Here is a 14,690-nt window from a genome sequence, read left to right as displayed (position 1 = left end):
TGAGGCCCAGAAATCAGGATTTTAAAAAGATTCCCAGGTGATTCTAATGTGCAGCCAAGGTTGAGAACCACTGCTCTAGAGTGATGCTTTCTTAATGCAAATAACTCACCTGCATTGGCTTTAAGGTCTTCAGGTGTGACCATGACAACAAATCGGATTGCACGTTCATTTCGAAACATCTCGTAGGACCACCGACGGATAGACCGCATGCATTTCACTGCTGCAATGCCATTGTTGGCAATAAGAACCTGGGAGAGTTAGGGGATGGGAATTGGAGAAAAATAGAAAAAGCAAGCAATGATGGAAAGAAAGAGGTGAGACACTTTTTGTAGATCTATCTTATTTTGAAAAGGCAGATTTTCAATAGGAATTTGTATTCCTGGTCTAGGGAGTTAAGAACTAGCTCCCACATGACCAAGGGATATTTTAAAATGTTGGCTAAGGAAATACTTCAATATGTGCCTGATTCAACCTTATTCCTTTCTAGCTTCCTTCTTTTAAAAAATCCTCACCCAAGGATATGCTTTTTTTTTTAAATTGATTTTTAGAGAGAGAGGATGGTTAGGGAGAGAAACATCGATGTGACTGAAAAACATCAATCAGTTGCCGCCTGTATGCACCCTGACTGGGGATTGACAACCCCACAACCTGGGCATGTGCCCTGACGAGGAGTTGAACTGGTGACCCTTCAGTGCACAGGATGAAACTCAACCAACTGAGCCACCTGGTCAGTGCATAACTTCATTTCTCTCTTTTTTTTTTAACCCTCACCTGAGGATATTTTTTCCATTGATTTTTAGAGAGAGTGGAAGGGAGGGAGGGAGGGAGATTAGAAGAAAAGGAGGGTGGAAGGGGGACAGATAGCAAGAGAAAAACATCAACCCAGGTATGTGCCCTTGACCGGGAATAGAACCTAGTGCACTTCAGTACACAGGCCGATGCTCTAACCACTGACCCACACCGGCTAGGCCCATAATTTCATTTCTTGAAGGAAAAAAAAATCACAATTACTCAAATCTTGTGAGTCTGTGAAATTTTACTAAACCAATTACTAGGGAAAAGAAACTTAAGAGAGATGGTGTGTTATAAATAAGGATGGAGGAAAACCAAACAGTGAGTGTCATGCACTATTCTTTGTTGTAGTAAAATAAGGCAGAGGACCCTGAAAATGTATAAGAACCTGGAACCAACCACCACCTCTCTCCAAAATGCCGAACCCCAAATGCCTTAGAACTATAGAGCCTGCCTCAGAATGGTCACAAGAAAAAGAGAAGAATCAAGGATCCTGAGACTTCTCTGTAACAAACCTTTCATTACCCGACTTGCAATCATGCCTCCAAGGATAACACAGGCTAGGAGACATATAATCTATCTTTATTGGAAGACTAACAGAAGGACACCGCTGAAGTAATACTTTTAGGAGTGGGAATGTAGGTCCCCATCCTTTAATCATTTAATCACTATGAACTATTCCAACCAAGTCATTCTCTCAGCTCTGACATGATTTAGATAAAAGTGACACAGAGTTAATATTTAAAAATACTTGTAATCTCTAAGTATTTCACATGGTGTGTTCCCTCTAAACATCTCCAATACGTGGTGGAAGCCAATCAGTGTATCAAACTGTTTAAACTTTCTCTTCTGAAAGTCTCTACTTCCTTAGCTCCAAACCCAATGCTATGACATTATCTCCTCACCACCACCCCACAAGTTAACTGATTTCTCCTAGCCTCTCAGATCAATGCAGCCCAACCCTGTAAAATCACAAGATCTTTTAAAAAGAACTTGATGAGCACTGCTTCAACATCGTATTAGCTGTGACTAAATTATCAGTGGTTAATACATATTACAGAAAATTATTTAATAGGATGCTAGGGAGGTAGAAAGGATAACTTCACATGAAGAGGCAAGGTCTCTGAAAGTCTAAATTATCAGTTTTGAGCAAATCTAGACAACAAATCTAGGCATTAAATCTCATATACTTTGGAAAAATACGTTAGCAGGTTACAACTTACCTTCTCAATCACTTTATTGCCCCCAAAGCGAGTAACAAATTCTGCCGGAGAAGCTACAGTGAAATCTCGCTGTGAGTCTATTTTCTTTCGGTCTCGACCTTGCTTTACTAGATGCAAGCCAGACATGCTGGGCCTATAAAAATAAAGAAGCCATGAACGTCTGTCAATAGGATTTCTTCACACCATCTATCTCCCATGGAGACCTGCTTTTCACTTCTTACAACAGTACCTCCAACTATACCCTTGTGAAGACTGCATGCTGGGAGACCACATACTTTTTAAATGGAGGAAAAAATGCTTTGCTTGTGGAAATCTAAGCAAAAAATAACTGTTCCTGAATAGTAAAAAAATAATATTAAGGTTTACCAACAGTGCCATCACAAAGAGATAGGCAATGGTTGGAATGAAATGAAATGGTAGAAATAGCAGACTCAACTGTTAAAACTAAAAATACAATTAGCAAGGCTGTTTCTGGATCATGATTCTGGCATACAGATGACCTTCACCTCTGTTTCTCTACCCTCCATCTTTCTTATGAGCGTTACCTCCACATTTTTAATTGCTTACTAAATGTCTTACTGGTGTATCCCATATATGTTTCAAAATCAAATTCTTTACAAGGCAGCATAACATACCATATTTCATCGATTTTAAGATGTTCCTCTTTTAAAAAAAAAAAAATCTCTGAAATTGATATGTATCTTACAACCAATTGTATGATTTATTTAGTCGACAGTATTTTTCTCCTCAGTGGTGCCTGTAACAATTAATGGTGTTTTAGATTAGATAAAATATAGTTGTTGAAACTGCACAGACCTGGTTTTAAATTCCAGATCTGTCCGCTAAATAGCTCCAATGAGTTTTCGCAAATAATTTAACCTTGCTCAGCTTCAGTTTTCTCTTTATAAAATATGCATAGTATTTACAGTTCCAGTTATTTACCTATTGTCCCTCAGCTCCAAGTCCACTCTTTTATGCTCTGCACTGTGAAAATAGGGCTAAGCCTCTGCAAAATTGTTCAATTCTGCCAATGGGAAAACAGAGGGGTAAAAAAGAGACTTCTTTTGTGTTTTCCAGCTATTACCAGAATTGCTCCATAGTAACAGAAAGTAAACTCTAGCTTCTAGCATCTTTTGACATTCCTGGGAAAGCCTTGATGTATTCTCTTAGAGGTACCAGGAGCAGGAGGTTGTGGTTCCTGACAGTCAATACTGCCTTGCCATGCTTACTCGTCCTCTGGGGTACGCTGCCTGGGCCTATCAATCACCCGTCAGGCCAGGTCTTCTCCTCAGGGATCTGAGCACCAGCTACTCAAAGCTTACTTTCAGTGGTCTAAGCACCAGCCCCCAAGGGCCCTCCTCCAAGCTCCTACTTCTTCCTTTATGACCTCCCAGGTCTATGGGTGGTAAATGCTTTCTATAGGTATTAACTCTGGGTTACTTCAGTATCCCTTTTTCGTTCTTTTATTCTTCTAACACCCAAGTAACCAATTCTCACTAATGAATGTCGTCTTTATTATAATACCTAATGCAGTTTCTCTTTTCTTGACTTGACATTGATAGACACTCTGAATGGGTGTTTTGAGGATTAAATGAGATAATAGATATAAATAAGGTCCTTTATATACTGTCTAATAGACAGATATTTTCTTCTATTCCTATTTTTCCTTCCTTTCTCCTATACTCCAACCTTGACATTGTAGTAATTTAACTTTTCAAAATAAAAGAGTATGATTAAAATTGTCCAACAAAGAAAATACCAGGTCCAGATGATTTTCAAAGACAAGTTCCATCTAATTTTCAAGGGCAGTAGTCTACCAAACTTCCAGACAATAAAAAAAGATGTAAAAACTCTCCAGCTACAATAATACTGATACCAAACCCAGACAAAGATGTTACATGAAGATAAAAGTCTAGGTCCATTTTATTCCTGACTACAAATGCAAAATTCCTAAACAAAATATACTAAATAGTAGGGTATTAGTGCAAGGATGGGCAAATATTAGTAAAACAAATATGTTCCTCCATGACCAGCTTGAGTTTGTCCCAGGTATGCAAAGATGGCTTAATTTTAGAAAACCCATAAATGTAAAAAACTATGTTAGATTTCCTAACAAGTACAGTAAAATGAAAAAAAATAGAGGCATTAAAATTGAAAAGAAGGAACTGTCATTATTTTAGAATATGGTAATTTACATAGAAAACAGAATATTCTGCAATAGAATAGTTGACATTCCTGGGATGTCCATTGATGCATTCTCTTAAAGGCAGTACCAGGAGCAGCAGGTTTTCCAGCCATTGCCAGCATAGACCTTAGTCAAGTGTCTTGATATATGATTAATACACAAGAAGTCCAAATATATTATATACAGTTGACTACATACAGATTATAAAATTAAAAACAGATCATAAAGCTAAAAACAACTAAAATACACATACTCTTCAGAGATATGTATAGATACAATAAGACAATATAAACAGAAAGACAAAAGACATGTGATTAAGAAAATTGATTATCTGGGTAGGGGAGGCAGGAAGAAGGGTTGAGGAGAGATTATATAATTAAATGTAGGTGATGGCCAAGGACCCGCCTTTCTTTTAAAAATTAAACAAAAGAATGTGGTGGGTTTCAAATCCTTCCTACATTATTAAAAACAAACAAACAGCTAACCAAATAAATAAATAATAGAGGGCCACACATGGAATAATGATATGTCATGAATCAATGATTATATAATTCTATACACCTAAAGTTAAACACATGCACACTCCTCAAAGGTCAACTTTCACTTATTTAGGGAAGGAGTGAAGAAATAGAGAAGATATAAACCTAGAACTAATAAGGAGCTGCTTGAGTATAACACAAAAACGGAAGCAAAGTCTATATTGATAAAAAAGGTGGGAAAGGAATTGGTTATAAGATTTAATCAATAGTTTAGAAATAAGATGAATCTCATAATCTTCACCTCTCATCTACTTTTTTGTGGGACACTATTAGAGAATGTTTCTTGTAAATAAATGAGTAACCCAAGAAAAAGGAAGACAAGGAATTCAAGAAACAGAATCCAATACAGAAGAGAAGGGCATTCCCTAGATTGTTCAAATTGGAAGACAGACTGTTCTAGGAAGTATGCATCTTGGAAGAAATGGACAGATCACCTTTTGTATTTAACCACAGAAAAACAAAATAAAACTTACCCATATATTTAATTTATATATATATATATATATATATATATATATATATGTATATGTATATATATATATATATATATGGCTTTGGTTTCTTTATATATGTACATATTTGCTTATTTTTACATATATAAAACAAAACAATGTTATACATATAAATGTTGTTATATATAAAATGAGTTGTTGCCCTGGCCAGGTGGATAGAGTTGGCTCAGTGGATACAGCATGGGCCTATGAAGGGTCCCAGGTTCAATTCCAGTCAAGAGCACATGCCCAGGTTGCAGGCTCGATCCCCAGTAGCGGGTGTGCAGGAGGCAGCCGATCAATGATTCACTCTCATCATTGATGTTTCTATCTCTCCCTCCCTCTCCCTTCCTCTCTGAAATCAATAAAAAATAAAAATTAAAAAATAAAATGAGTTTTTTTTATTTGACTCCCGGTAGAAATTTTCTTGGTCTTCCCCCCAAAGGGTGGAAAGATGTCAAATGAAAAAGAAAAGAAAATGATGACTGTTCTAAAGACTAATTTTACCAACTCAGTTTTTTTTAAATATACTTTTATTGATTTCAGAGAGGAAGGGAGAAGGAGAGAGAGTTAGAAACATCAATGATGAGAGAGAATCATTGATTGGTTGCCTCCTGCATGCCCCGCATTGGGGACCAAGCCCGCAATCCAGGCATGTGCCCTTGGCCGGAATCGAACCTGGGACCCTTCAGTCCGCAGGCTGACGCTCTATACACTGAGCCAAGCCAGCTAGGGCCCAACTCAGTTTTTTTTTATGTTTTCTGCTTTTGCCAAAGTCCAGTTTAATTTTCATGTACTATTTTTTCCAAAATAATCCTCTCAAGATTTTGATTTGCAAAAACAAGCAAAGAAGGTAATAGAGGGACCCTTAAATACTGTTATCAAGCAAATCATTCAAGCCTTTTAAGTCAACTCTGCTGAAGAGAACAGACCTGCAAGAGGCCTGAAGAAGGCTAAGAAGGCCTGACTCATTTCCTCCTCAGCCTGAGTTCTAACAGCAGAAAGAAAAGATCCCAGGTAAGTGAGCCTGAACAATCCAGTCTGGTTGCCCACTGTCACCTGCCAGGACAACTGCAGCAGGTACCTTTCCTAGTGCCACAGACACATTCTAAAAAAGTTTTCTTTAACACTACCTTCAACAGGGACGTGACACACTACACAGAATCGATATCTGTTTTCACAATAGTTGAAGAGTCTTTTACTTTTGAAACACCAGCCAAGTACAGTGATCAAATTTGGCTCAGACTGAGGGAGATCCAAAATAACAGCACAGCAAGATCTGCACAGGAGTGCCTGTTTACAATTATCACACATGGGCTCAGGAGCTTTGTTTCAATTCTGAATGTAAAATACAGGTTGAGAAGTCCAGAATAAAATATGAGTTTTTATTCATTTCCTTTTTTAAAAAAACACACAGTTTATTCGAGATACACAAAAAAATCATCAAAGCAAATTTCCCATCAATTTCAGGGCTTAACTGCAACACCTTACTGTTTTTTAAAGGTATATAGTGCCTAAATACAGCATCCTATAACTTACCTTTGAAGCACATAATATCTCATCTCCTTATTTTCCTCTGCAGAACCTCCATATCACGACAGCAAAGGAATGGAAGCTGCCTCTTCAGATGCCGGCTTTGTAAACACAAGCCACAGCTCATCCTCCTGTTGCAGGTGCTTAAAACCCAGGAGGACAAGAGATACTGTACCTTCTGCCTACTTCTTGGCCCTGCTTCAGTCAAACTAGAGTATTCCTGATAGCCTCAAACTACAGTCCTTTTGTCCACTTTGTCCCCAATTTCCATATTTCCCTACCTTTCCTCCTTTTTATTTCCTCCCTACATTTGGCTCACACCTAGAATTAGCTGGCTTCCCAAAAGGATTGAGAGAATAGGGGAAGAAACATAAAAGTTTGTGTAACTAGAAAATAGATCTTAGCAACTCTGCGTTAGCCGCAGCAAACATGTTTCAACAACGGTCACTTTCTTCTGCCGGTCACCAGAGAAAAGCTCCACAGCCTCTCTTGGCTGCCAGGAGCACATGACAGGGAAGGCCAGGGCAAAAGAGAAGAAAAAGTTTACAAGGACAACTAAGCCAAGAAAATAATGGGGTCACGAAATCCAGAGGGAGGAAGACAGCACAGCCTAGGTAAGTAATTTCTGAGGTCCAATCAAAACAAATAATACTGATTATCAAACTGCAAAAAGGGGAAAAGCAGGTCAAGCAGTAAAAAAACAAAAAACAAAAAACAAAAAAAACCAACAACAACAAAAACACAACCAAGTACAAAGGACAAAACCTGCCACTAGTAGGGAATTCTGTTTAAAGTGGAAGCCACAATTTTAATTTTCAGGCCAGAATAGTGATACACACACACACACACACACACACACTTTTAAAAACAATAAGATGTTATTCACTAAAACTTGAAAATAAGAATGAAGCTGGTACAAATGAGATATAGAGATGTGGATAAAGTCCTTGAAAGGAAAAAGGAGCCCAAACAAATATTTTAAACACAGAGTTTAGCTGGTTTAAGAAAAACCCTGCCTAGAAAGGCTACTGGACACATCTATTGCTATGAAAGCAAATTTGCCACAGATGGACAAATCACAAATAAATAAATAGTGGCTGAATGTTACAGTAATATAGTCCTATTTTAGCTTTTAATTAGGTAGATGCTCATGACATTGCTGCCTTGTAATGGAGGTAACACTCTAACAGAATCTACAGAATCACAACTTCCTGAGGCAAGTCCTCCGGAATGGTATAATTCACCAGAGTCATATCTAACCTGATTTATGGACCACGGAAACATTCCCACCAAATTGCTGGGTAGAAATAGTTAATAATCTGATGCCAACTATGCTGAGAACCTATCAACGTTCCAGAAAAAAACAACAACACTCAAAACAGAACACACAAATGACCTGGTGTACAGATAGAAGATGAACAATAAAACTGAAGATAAAGTGATTAAGACAAACCTCAATCTTCAGACATTCAGGTGACCCCATATTGAAAAGACTCACTCAGGCCACTCAACATGACCATCCACCCTAATAGAAAATGGATGTCTTGGGTTGTGTTCAGGTCTGTACCACTTTGTATCATTCCTTCTATACTATGCCAATCTCTGATAAAGTTAGTTGTTTACTTCTTCCTATTTCTATGTCTCTTCAGAAAAATATATCTCAAAATAGAGCACTGACACCTTTGTTTAAAACAATTATAGTGACAACAGATGTAGAAGGAACTCAATTTTACACACACATCTGAGTGTCTCCAGATGTAGGCAGTTCTCAAAAGAGAATCACTTTCTGCCTTTATTATATATCCTGAACATTCAAAAACCAAATAAGCATTGAGTATAGAATAAAGCAGGCTATTTTGCACTCTATTGTATCAGGAAAATGTACCAAAGAGGCACACTCAGTAACAGAGTTCCTGCGTTCTTTCACCAAAGGGATCTTTCTAAAACAACTAAACACACAGCACACCCAGATCCAAAAACAAAGCTAGAGCTTTTAATCTTTTATGGATGCTGCTCACAATTCTTCTAACACATGAAATAAAAAGCCACATTCATCCATTTCTCCAAATTCAAACCATTCCCATTTTAATGTACCATAAACAAAGTGTCCAAGGTAGACACACACCTGGCACAAAATCTAACTAGAAGCCCACACTGATCCCAGCATTGTAACATGCCAAGCACCAAGGATGACGTAGCAGTTTATCCAGCAGACAGTGATGCAATGGCTGGCTTGATTGCAATGCAGACTGAGTTATACTGCAGCACACACTGTGAAAGACTGTTTTATACTGGGGCTTTTCCAAGCAGAGAAATCTTGAATCAAGGATATACCTCTTTTGAAAATCAACTGACCACATAGATAAAAGTTTAGTTGTGGACACTAAATTCTGATCCACTGATGTATATGCCTATCCTGCAGCAATGCCACACAGTCTTCATAGCTATGGCTTTATAGTAGATTTTGCAATCAGGGAGTATAACTCTTCCAACTTTGCTCTCCTTTTCTAAAATTATTTTGTCTATTCTAGGTTCCCTGGATTTCCATGTAAATTTTAGGATCAGCTTATCAAATTCTAGAAAGAAGAAAAAAGTCGGCTGATTTTGAAATGAACTGTGAATTTAGGGAAAATTGCCATCTTGACAATATTGAGTTTTACAATCCCTGAACACAGACTGTCTCTCCATTTACAGGGTGGGACAAAAGTAGGTTTGCAGTTGTTCATATAGAAAATTATACAATAATCTATACTAATAAAAGGGTACTATGCTAATTAGACCAGACATCTTCCAGACATCCATCTGGACGTCCTTCCGGACAAAGCCATGTTGGCGGGGACCAAGGCAGAGGCAGTTAGGGGCAACCAGGCCGGCAGGGGAGGGCAGTTAGGGGCAACCAGGCCAGCAGGGGAGGGCAGTTAGGGGCGACCAGGCCAGCAGAGGAGGGCAGTTAGAGGCGACCAGGCAGGCAGGAGAGGGCAGTTAGGGGCAACCAGGCCAGCAGGGGAGGGCAGTTAGGGGCGACCAGGCCGGCAGGCAGAAGGGTTAGGGGCAATCAGACAGGCAGGCAGGCAGAAGGGATAGGGGCAATCAGGCAGGCAGGCAGGTGAGCAGTTAGGAGCCAGCAGTCCCGGATTGCGAGAGGGATGTCCGACTGCCAGGATCGGTCCTAAACCGGCAGTCGGACATCCTCCGAAGTGTCCCGTATCTGAGAGGGTGCAGGCTGGGCTGAGGGACACCCCCCCCATGAATGAATTTCGTGCACCGGGCCTCTAGTTAATCAAGAATAATTCAAGAATAAACTGTTTCGCATATTCACAACTATAAACCTACTTTTGCCCCACCCTGTTTTTAGCTCTTTAATTTCTTTCAGTAATGTTAATATTAGGAGAAGCTGAGTGAAGGATACAAAGGAACTCTTTGTGCTATTTTTGCCAATTCTTCTGTATAAAATTATTTCAAAATAAAAAGCACCTGAAAGGGAAGGGTCAAAGGGAGAATAATGAGAGTATATCATAAAACACAGGGAATAGTTTCAGTAATGAGTAAAAAGCCAAATGCTGCCATTAGGAGGTCACTAGTGAGTCTTCTAAGTTTAGTTTCAGTGAAGTTGTAAATGAAGAAGCCTAACAGCAGTAACTAAGAAGTAAATAGGATTACCAGTTGAAAGTGACAGGTTGAGCATTTGTTTATTACTGTTCCCTACCAAAATCACACAAAAAATCACAATCTATCCTATATAATAAAAGCCTAATATGCAAATTGTCTTCTTGGGTAGTCGTTCCACCAGGAATTTGACTACTCACCAGGGGGCGGCGCAGAACATGACCGGCATAGGCAATGCGGTGCTGGCAGTGAGCGGCAGTGGAGGCACTGCCAGCCTCGATGGGCCCCAATGAGAGTGGAATCGCGGTGGGATGATAAAGCAGGTGAGCGGGTGACGCCAGGCCAAAGCGGGTGCGAGCAGGGGCCCGACTGCTCTGCTGATCACCCCGCAGATGGCGACCAGCAGTGGCGGCAAGGAGCGAGGCTGCTACCTGGCTCCCAAGTGCTGAGGGAGCTGGGTGGGGGGACCCTACCCCGATCAATAGACCCGAAGGCGGGACAGTGGAGCAGGTGAGGGGGCGGCACCAGGCCAAGGCGGGGTGCTAGGTGGGGCTGCGGGGCTGCAAGGCTAGGGGTGCAAGCTGGGGCCCGATCTCCACAGGCCACCCCATGGGACCCCACCTGTGCATAAATTCGTGCACTGGACCTCTAGTCCTAGCCAATAATAGACAAACATGGTAATTGACCGTGCCTTCGCTATGCCTCCCATTGGCTAATCAGCAAGATATAAAAATTAACCGCCAACAAAGATGGCGGTTAATTTGCATACATAGGCGTGAAGCGGTGGAGCGAAGGCTTGAAGGCGGCTCCGGCCGGAGCAGCGAAGGCTTGAAGGCAGCTCTGGCTGGAGCAAAGGCCTGGGTCCCGGGTGCCGGAGGAAAACCGGTGCCGGCAGCCAGGGGAAGGGAAGGCCTATTGCATGAATCTTTTCGTGCAACAGGCCTCTAGTCTACACTAATAAAAGAGAAAAATGGTAATTGGCGTACGACGCTACCCTTTTCATTGGCTAATCAGGGCTATATGCAAATTAACTGCCAACTAAGATGGCAGTTAACTGCCAACAAAGATGGCGGCTAATTTGAATATGTAGGCACAATGCAGGGAGGCAAAAGGGAAAGCAGGAAGAAGCCCCCTGCCACTGACAGTGATCGGAAACCCAGGGGGGAGCTAAGAGGTGGGGGGCAGGGCCCCTGCCCCCCAGCCATGATCGGAGAATCAGGCGCCTTTGCCGCCCTGGCCAGTGATAGCAGGAAGTAGGGGTGGAGCCAGCGATGGGAGCTGGGCACCGTCGAAGCTGGCAGTCCCGGGAGCTGGGGGTCCCCTGCCCAGGCCTAATGCTTCGGCCAGAGGTGTTAGGCCTGGGCAGGGGCAGAGCGGGAGATCGCGGCGCTGCTGCCGCTGCGGGTCCCTGCTGCCCGGGCCGGACGCCTCGGCCAGAGGCGTTATGCCTGGGCAGGGGCGGAGCCTGCAACCGCAGGGAGCTGGGGGTCCCCTGCCCAGGCCTAACGCCTTGGCCAGAGGCGTTAGGCCTGGGCAGGGGCAGAGCCTGCAACCGCGGGGAGCTGGAGGTCCCCTGCCCAGGCCTAACGCCTCGGCCAGAGGCGTTAGGCCTGGGCAGGGGCAGAGCGGGAGATCGCGGGGTGCTGGGAGTCCCCTGCCCAGGCCTAACGCCTTGGCCAGAGGCATTAGGCCTGGGCAGGGGGGAGCCTGCAACTGCGGGGAGCTGGGGATCCCCTGCCCAGGCCTGACACCTCTGCCGGAGGCCTCAGGCCTGGTCAAGGGGCCAATCCGGTGATTGGTGATCGGAGGGTGATGGGGGTCTACGCCTCTGGCTGAGGCATCAGGCCTGGGCAAGGGGCAGAGCCAGCAATCAGAGGGATCTGGGGGTCCCCTGCCCAGGCCTGACACCTCTGTCAGAGGCGTCAGGCCTGGGCAAGGGGCCGATCCTGCGATTGGAGGGTGATGGGGGTCAACGCCTGAGGGCTCCCAGTATGTGAGAGGGGGCAGGCTGGGCTGAGAGACACTCCCCCACACACACACCCAGTGCACGAATTTCGTGCACCGGGCCCCTAGTATATATATAAAAGACTAAGTGACCAACCATACACCCGTCCAACCATCCGACCGATCAACCGGCCAGTACATATGACGCGCACTGGCAATTTAAAAATAAACATTGGGCCTTAACTGGTTTGCCTCAGTGGATAGAGCGTTGTTGGCCTGCAGACTGAAGGGTTCCAGGTTCGATTCCGGTCAAGGGCATATACCTTGGTAGTGGGCACATCCCCAGTAGGGTGTGTGCAGGAGACAGCTGAATTGATGTTTCACTCTCATCAATGTTTCTAACTCTCTATCCCTCTTCCTTTCTCTCTGTAAAAAATCAATAAAATAGCCCTCGCCGGTTAGGCTCACTGGATAGAGCGTCTGCCTGGGGACTGAAGAGTCCCGGGGTCAATTCCAGTCAAGGGCATGTACCTTGGTTGCAAGCACATCCCCAGTAGGGGATGTGCAGGAGGCAGCTGATCGATGCTTCTCTCTCATCGATGTTTCTAACTCTCTATCCCTCTCCCTTCCTCTCTGTAAAAAATCAATAAAATATATATTTTTTAAAAATCAATAAAATATATTTCTGCCGAAACCGGTTTGGCTCAGTGGATAGAGCGTCGGCCTGCAGACTGAAAGGTCCCAGGTTCGATTCCGGTCAAGGGCATGTACCTGGGTTGCGGGCACATCCCCAGTAGGGGGTGTGCAGGAGGCGGCTGATCGATGTTTCTCTCTCATCGATGTTTCTAACTCTCTGTCTCTCTCCCTTCCTCTCTGTAAAAAAGCAATAAAATATATTTAAAAAAAAATCAATAAAATATATTTTTTAAAATATAAATAAATAAATAAATAGACGTTGGCTTGGGCAGTGCACCAGGCCACTAGTAAAATAATAAGAGGCATAAAAGCATAAGAACAGAGAGAATGGAAATACAGACCCAACAGATTAGAGATGTCAAAAAATTATTGGAAAAAAGAGAGTGGCTGGTCAAGAATTAACTGCCTCTGAAACCAAAGAGCCAATCGTAGGAAAAGCCACTTAGAAACAAGCATAACTCTACTTTAGCACTCTGGAAAAACTCAGAAATTAGAAATATACAGTGTATCTCTACTAGGAAGGTTGGAGATAGAGTTGAAAACAAAATAAAGTCTGTAGTTTACTTAAAAGTACTGTACCAGTATGGCTCAATTGGTTGGAGCATCATCCCATACACCAAAAGGTGACAGGTTCAATCCCCAGTTGGGGCACATATGGAAGGCAATCAATCGATTTCTCTCTCTCCGCCCCTTCCTTTCTCTAAAATCAATCTAAATAATAAATAAATGTAATGTGCCAATGTTAATTACTTAGCTTTAATAAATATAGGGTTACCAGAGAAATTATAGGATGCCCATTTAAAAAATAAATTTTAAATAATCAATGACTTTATTTTATTTTTAAATATATTTTTATTGATTTTAGAGAGAGAAAGGGAGAGGGAGAGATAGAAACAGCAATGATGAGAGAGAATCATTGATCAGCTGCCTCCCACACGCCTTCTACTGGGGATAGAGCCCACAACCCAGGAACCCGCCCTGACCCAGAATTGAACCTTGACCTCCTGGTTCATAAGTTGACGCTCAACCAATAAGCCACAGCCAGGCTAGGATGCCCATTTAAACTTGAATTTCAGACAAATAACCAGTACTCTTTTTCATGAATATGTCTCATGCAGTATTTGCAGTATTTAATTTTTTATACTAAAAAATCATTCACAGTTTATCTGAAATTCAAAATTAACTGGGAATCCTATATTTTTATTTGCTAAATCTGACAACTCTAGATAAATGAACTGTGATTAGGCAAAATGCAAAATTAGGAAAAGCTGAGTGAAGGATACATAGGCACTCTGTGCTGTCTTTGCCAATTCTTCTAAATGTAAAATTATTTCAAAATAAAAAGTTAAATTAAAAAATTAAGTTTATAAAAGACTTTAATAGCATAGGAAAATATTATTATGTAAAAAAAGCAGGAAACAGATATGTATATTCATTATAATATCTTCTATGTATGTATTCTTTAATGAAATTTATCCTTAATGGGTAAAAAACACTGAAAGGAAACATCAAATATTAACAGCAATTATCACAGAATGATTGTATTCTGGACTGTTTTATTTCTTTCTTTATACTTTTTGGATCTCTAACTTTTCTATATATCTAATAATTTTTAAAAACTTAAGTAGCAAACCACTTGTAAATATATGTTAATAGAAAGAAGAAAAAGAGCAGGAAACAC

The 14,690-nt window shown here is 41.6% G+C and overlaps 1 protein-coding gene across 1 annotated transcript in view; it reads right to left on the bottom strand.

Annotated features, from left to right (window-relative positions):
• ACACA (acetyl-CoA carboxylase alpha) overlaps nucleotides 1-14,690 on the bottom strand; it is a 220,053-nt gene that overhangs the window by 195,730 nt on the left and 9,633 nt on the right. Inside the window, 4 exon segments of the mRNA XM_081108776.1 lie at nucleotides 110-248; nucleotides 2,016-2,148; nucleotides 6,770-6,818; nucleotides 6,821-6,906. Coding sequence (XP_080964902.1) covers nucleotides 110-248; nucleotides 2,016-2,148; nucleotides 6,770-6,818; nucleotides 6,821-6,906 — 407 coding nt within the window.

The sequence above is a fragment of the Myotis nattereri genome, assembly GCF_964212035.1.
Source record: "Myotis nattereri genome assembly, chromosome: 16".
NCBI classification, from domain to species: domain Eukaryota; kingdom Metazoa; phylum Chordata; class Mammalia; order Chiroptera; family Vespertilionidae; genus Myotis; species Myotis nattereri.
Note: the sequence above shows the minus strand (reverse complement) of the source record. Positions and strands in the feature narration are given on the sequence as shown.